Below are 6,000 nucleotides of genomic sequence, written 5' to 3' on the forward strand. Positions count from 1 at the left end.
AGGCCACATAGTCCAACATCATAAAGCTAAAATACATATGCTAAAGAGCATGATGCTCTCCAGATATTATTGAATTGCAACCCCCCATCATACTTAGCCTGCTCTCAGTAGAAAAGGACTATTTTTTGATGTCAATATTTTGAGATTGACACAAGAGTTTGTATACTTTCATGGATTATATTTAATTGTTCCGGATAATCCTACTTCATACTGCTATAGCGCCTCACAAAGTACATGGGAGATCACTTAACTGAAAGTGATTCCCCATCCCAACCAAAGTTCTTTTGTTTATGTAACAGCCTAGCATATTACAGAGCAGGCTTCTAGTTGTAGTTTGGAATAAAAAGGTACAGATAAACTCACAAATATATGACTTGTGTTTCCATAGTCAAGATGGTTTACCCACAAGCACAATTAATTGTAAGTAAGTGCTCCTGCCTACAGTTTCAGTAGCTCTCGAGCAACTACAAATACAAATATGGTAAGAGCAACACAGTATATGATAGCTTGATCAGAGGTGAAAAAGTGTTTTCTCAAACCAGCTTAGTCAGGCTAGAGTGTACAAGTTTTTTACCTGATAAAAAATTGGCACTGAAGACGGAACCCCTTCTATTCAGAAGAGGGTGCAATTTTGCTATGGCAACACAAATACATTTCTGTATTTTCATTACATTATTGTGGTATATGACCCACTCCTATGTTTTGTTTCAGTATGCTGAAAGTGTGGTCAGTAGCAGTAATGACAGTGTAAGCATACTGAGTATATAAAGTCAATTAATTAGGTGTTTGTGCTTAACCAATGGAATAAACCTCAGAGGGCTGAAAAAATAATGAGAACAAAATTAAGAAATAATGAGAGGAAAGTTTAAAGCAGCCTGCCAGAACTGGGACATATTTTCACTATAAACTTAAACCAATTAAATTGCCACAGCTTCCCCCAAAGGAACCCTGGGAATTATAGAAGTGTGCGTGGGCTAGAATTTAACAGTGAACTTTCAACATCCAAACAAAACTATAATTCCCATAGGTCTTTTGAGGATGCCATCAGAATTAAATAGGTTGGATGTCAACTTATATTTGTAGTGTAGCTGTTTCTGGATTGATCATAGCAATATGTTGAGCCTTGAGCTGTTTTTAAAGAAATTATACTGTCAGTTGGGACAGTTTTGTCTAGGAACAGCTGCATTCACTGGATGGTTTGTTGCTTGAACATAACTGTTGAAGTTGGACAGCCTTATTTTCACAGTAAGGTGGCATGGTGTAATTACTGTTCATCATTAGGAACCATGAGGGATACAGATAGTACTGAATGGTTATCAGCTAAGATCTTTAACACTATTGGCACAGATGTTGGCAAGGCATGGCTATTCTTAGCATATGGCTATTATTTCTAAAAGACGCATCTTATCTCTTTAGCTGAGGTGAAAGCCATTAAGAGCCACGTGACTTGAAGTAGAAGAAGCATAGCAATAGCAGCTTCATTTATATACCATTTCATACCACTCTAAGCAGTCTCTAAGCGGTTTACAATGTGTAAGCTAATTGCCCCCATCAATCTGTGCATTCATTAGAGAGACCTTGAAAGGATGCAAGCCTGAGTCGAGCCTGAGCCCTGGCTGGTATTGAAGTCACAATGTTGCGGTTTGTGAGTGGCTGCAGTACAGGCATTTAACCATTGCGCCACATAGTACTGTGAAGGTTTGTTTCCTTTCTTTATATTTCTTGTAGGTTATGTCTAGCCAGGAAACATCTATCTAAAATTTGGCTGCAGCATCCTTGACATTGATCATGTGACCAATGTGGTTTTTGACTCATCTTTGTGTGTGATGCGTGCCTTCAAGTTGTCTCTGACTTCTGGCGACCCTAAGGTAACCCTATCATGGGGTTTTCTAGACAAGATTTGTCCAGAGGAGGCTTGCCATTGCCTTCCCCTGAGGCTGAGATCATGTGACTTGCCCAAGGTCACCCAGGGGGTTTCATGGCTGAGCAGGATTCGAATCATGGTCTCAATAGTTGTAGTCCAACATTCAAAGCATTTTGCCATGCTGGCTCGACTCATCTTTAATTGTGCTGATTATGTTGTATGTGTCAATATAGCTGTAGGATATTATCAGTACAGATATACCTAAGCTAACAAAGTAGATGTGTTCCTTGGTGTTACTTCTTTGGTAACAGAGATAGAAATAATGTGGAAAGAAGAGAGATAGGTCTCTACAACACAAAATGGAAGGGTAGTGCAATATATTTTGGCAGGCTTTATTCAAAACGAACAATGTGCACATGTGAAGTGAAGTGATCAGGCCATGTAAGCCTTAATTTTGATGGCCAAACTTACAGATCTGTGTTTTATTTTTGTTTTTTAAACATGCTGGGGATAGTTGTTGAGGCAGGCTTATCTGCTCTTCCATTTCTCTTTGCTTTATCGTGCACAGATGCTAGGTAAAGAATTCTGAGGCAGCTACTATTTACCTTGCCTGTTGCAGGCAGGTCCATACAGCTACAATAAGAACTAATAAAGCAGAATCTCATTCTTTCCTAGCTCAAGCTTTATTGCAGTGTAAGGATCTGGTTGCTTATGCTGACACTGTATGATTGAGACCTGTTTGCAGGGTGATGAGTGCTACTAATGAGATACTTTTTGAAATGTATTAAGTGCCCATATCTCCAGTGCTTCTCTTCAACTGTGTTAAGTAGATATATATTAAATGCAGTGAGACTGCATACAAAATAGAAGGAAGTTTCTAAACCCAGTGGGTTAGAAAAAAAATTAATAATAGCAAATCTAAAGTTGGGGAGAAGAGTCTGGAGCAGGGGGATAGCTATTTCTTAGGAACCATGTTCGTACGAGGAACATCTCAAACCAGTCAGGACAGGACGATAGCATGAACTCAAGAGTGTATGATTTGGTTTGAAGTAATTAACCATCATCATCAGGACCTCCTCTGGGTGCTCCATTCCACTGAATTAGGTGGGCAATTAGAGAGGGAGGCTTTGGGGGGGGTTGGTACCCTGATTATGAAAAGCCCTTGCCAGGAGGTCTTCCTTGATCCCCTCTTCTTAACTTTTTGGGCTCCTGCCTGATGAAGATTTTTGAATCACCCAGGTTTTTAAATCATTCTGTTTAACAATGTGTCTGTGTTTTAGACCCTTGCAACTGCTAATGTCCTCTTCTGTTAGTTTTACTCTGTTTTTATTCTATGGCTGTTTCAATCTGTTTTATTATATTATTATAGTTATGAATGTCATAATATTAACCTTTACTGTTTGAAACACCCAGAGAGCTTCCTTTGTTAGGCAAAATGGAAAATTTGTTTATTTGTTGAATTTATATCTTGCCTTGCTCTCAAGATCGGATTCAAGGTAGCTTACAAAAATGTAAAAAAAGAAAAAGAAAAGTAAAAACAATAAAAAATTAATTCGTTTTTTTAAAAAAATAAAATAAAATGTGCATGATTTGCCCACCTTTTTTAGACACTCTTACATATGAACATGCATTGCCTCAGAGAAGATTAATATAGACTAAGTGATGTTGTTTTGCTCTGCAGTACAAAGGGAAAGCAAACCTGCACGTATTTGAAGACTGGTGTGGAGGAGCCGTGGGACATCTTAGGAAGAATCTACATTTCCCCCTTTACCCTCATGTGAGTACAAGCTGTTCTGCAAGATGGAGATGCCAATTTCTGTATTACTTCCAGTAGGGAGGTATCTGTTTTTCTCTCTGTGGAGTAAATATTCTTAGCCACAGTTGCAGTGAATTTGCCTTTTGTGAAGACATTTCAGCTTGATTTTAACACTTATGCACCAGGGTTGTTGTTGTTTTTTAATTGCATTGTATAGATTGTAATTGTTTTCTGCTCCAATGAGAATTCCAGTGTTGTTGTGAGTCAAAGTCACAGTTGGAGCTGGGACGCTTTTTTTTAAAAAAATAAACTTCTTTTATTTCCTAACTGCAGTGAGTATTTTAAGCATTCCCATTCCCCACTCACTCTTGGAAGAAACTTCCAGTGAACGAGCTCAGTTCATTGATAGTCAGAATATATAACTTCTGCTACTCTGCATCATAGTTTGCCAGTAAATCTGGGGCAACATTGCTTGGAACAAAATACAGATTGAGTGCCCCTTATCCAAAATACTTGGGACTAGAAGTATTCTGAATTTCTTTTCTTTTTTTAATTTTGGAATATCTGCTGGAGAGAGACTGAGGATCTGTAAAATGTGGGAAGGAATGGCTAACCCTTAATTTCACAGATCCTCACATGTCGCATCTCTCTCCATATTGGCAAATACAGTTCAGGAACTTGTGTTGCATCTCAAAATGTTGTGGATTTTGGAGTACTTCAGATGTGGGAGTTATGAAACAGGGATATTCAACCTGTTTATATAAACATACCTCAATTGGATTTGGAGCAAACTAAATATGAGGTTTCTCACAAAATCAGATGCTTATGCAGAAATATATTCATTTGAAGGGGTAGCTTGTAGCTTCCATGTTAGTGGATAGCTCGACATTATAGGAGCTACCAAAGGTGCTTGCCCCCAGAATAGATCCTCCTTTAAAATTCAGAGTAAAATACAGAGTAGATCACCAATATGGAAACCACCAGCAGTCACCACGTCTCCTGTGGAGGGAAGGGACCAGGAGTTTGGAAGGAAACATAGATTCAATGCACAACTTTGAAGATGCAGTACTCCTCCAATGACCCATTTGCTGAAGGCTCTCACTGTGATTTTGAATTACACTGTAGGGGAAGAAGATAGTAAGAGAAAGAAAGAATTTGGGAAGGAGGCTGGGCATAGATAAATCGGTTCTCTTTTTTCCAGTGTGCAATCATGGACAGAAGTTATTTTGGCTATGATTGCTTAAGGCCTGTGTTCTGAAATGTTAGCCACAAAGACTCCCTCTGTTGGTCCTTTGATTTGTAGACTCGCACAACAGTGAAGAAGTTGGCTGTGTCACCCAAGTGGAAGAATTATGGACTGCGGATATTTGGGTACATTCATCCTTTTAAGGATGGTGAGTAAAAATACCACCCTTTTACTCTACTCCCAAGATCTGGGATTCGAAGAAATGGGGTCCTTCTTACTCACTTCAGGCAAGGATACCTCCGCTCTGCCAGAATCTTATCATCATTGTTTCCCCCTACTTTTGAGAGTTGGGGGAAACAATGAGAGATACTGGCCAGCCACCAAGGAAGCCAGAGTACCTCAAACTGAGGATGCAAAGTGTGGCTGAGCAAAAGTCATTACACATCTTACTCTGTTTTTTTTCTGTTTTTTTCCTTTTTTGTTTGTTTGTTTTGTTTTGTTTTGTTTTTGTGGAAAGAAAAAAGACAGAAGTACAGGTGGGGGAATTTACAAATGGAAGACAACAATTTCTCCATTCCACCCCACTTCCTTTAAAATCCCTTACTGCTTTGAGGCAGAGAGATTGAAAAATAAAAAGCTCTCTTGGAAGCACCCCCAGACTCTGATAGGAAAGGTGTTTGTTCCTTATTGCCCTCAGCAGATAAAGAGGCTTCAATCCTGCGGAGGCTTGCAGTAGACTGTTCATATCTAATAGCAGTGAGAGGAGAAAATACAATGTCCTCATCTATTTTTACATAGGTTGTCTGAATCCGAAAATGATGCATTTAAGCAGCCTTTACACAGTGGTTTGGAAACGTGCCACCAAGACAGCTGTTCCTGCATTCCCTCCTCACCACTACAAGGAACAGTGCTCACTTTCACTGGACCCTTCTGCTCTTCTTTATTGTTGCTGCCCAACCTCACAACTCATTTCTCTTCTTTGTCTTGTAGGGGACTTCCAGTTCTCTGTAGCTTCTGATGATAACTCTGAATTTTGGCTCAGCTCTGATGAGACTCCAGCCAATGCACGTCTGGTGGCATATGTGGGCAAGGTCAGCATACATTTTCACAGTTTCTTAGTTCCTAGCACTATAATAGGGAGACCCGTAGACCCACAATAATAGTATTATAGGCCTGTTACAGACTGCCAAAATA

General features: G+C 39.4%; 1 protein-coding gene across 2 annotated transcripts in view; it reads left to right on the forward strand.

Annotated features, from left to right (window-relative positions):
* The window catches only part of B4GALNT4 (beta-1,4-N-acetyl-galactosaminyltransferase 4), a 256,577-nt gene that overhangs the window by 173,040 nt on the left and 77,537 nt on the right, over positions 1-6,000 (forward strand). For both annotated transcript variants that reach the window (XM_042445219.1, XM_042445220.1), the window contains 3 exons: positions 3,546-3,641; positions 4,924-5,014; positions 5,797-5,897. In XM_042445219.1, coding sequence (XP_042301153.1) covers positions 3,546-3,641; positions 4,924-5,014; positions 5,797-5,897 — 288 coding nt within the window. The remainder of the gene's footprint in view (positions 1-3,545; positions 3,642-4,923; positions 5,015-5,796; positions 5,898-6,000) is intronic.

Source organism: Sceloporus undulatus, chromosome 1, assembly GCF_019175285.1.
Source record: "Sceloporus undulatus isolate JIND9_A2432 ecotype Alabama chromosome 1, SceUnd_v1.1, whole genome shotgun sequence".
Classification (NCBI taxonomy): domain Eukaryota; kingdom Metazoa; phylum Chordata; class Lepidosauria; order Squamata; family Phrynosomatidae; genus Sceloporus; species Sceloporus undulatus.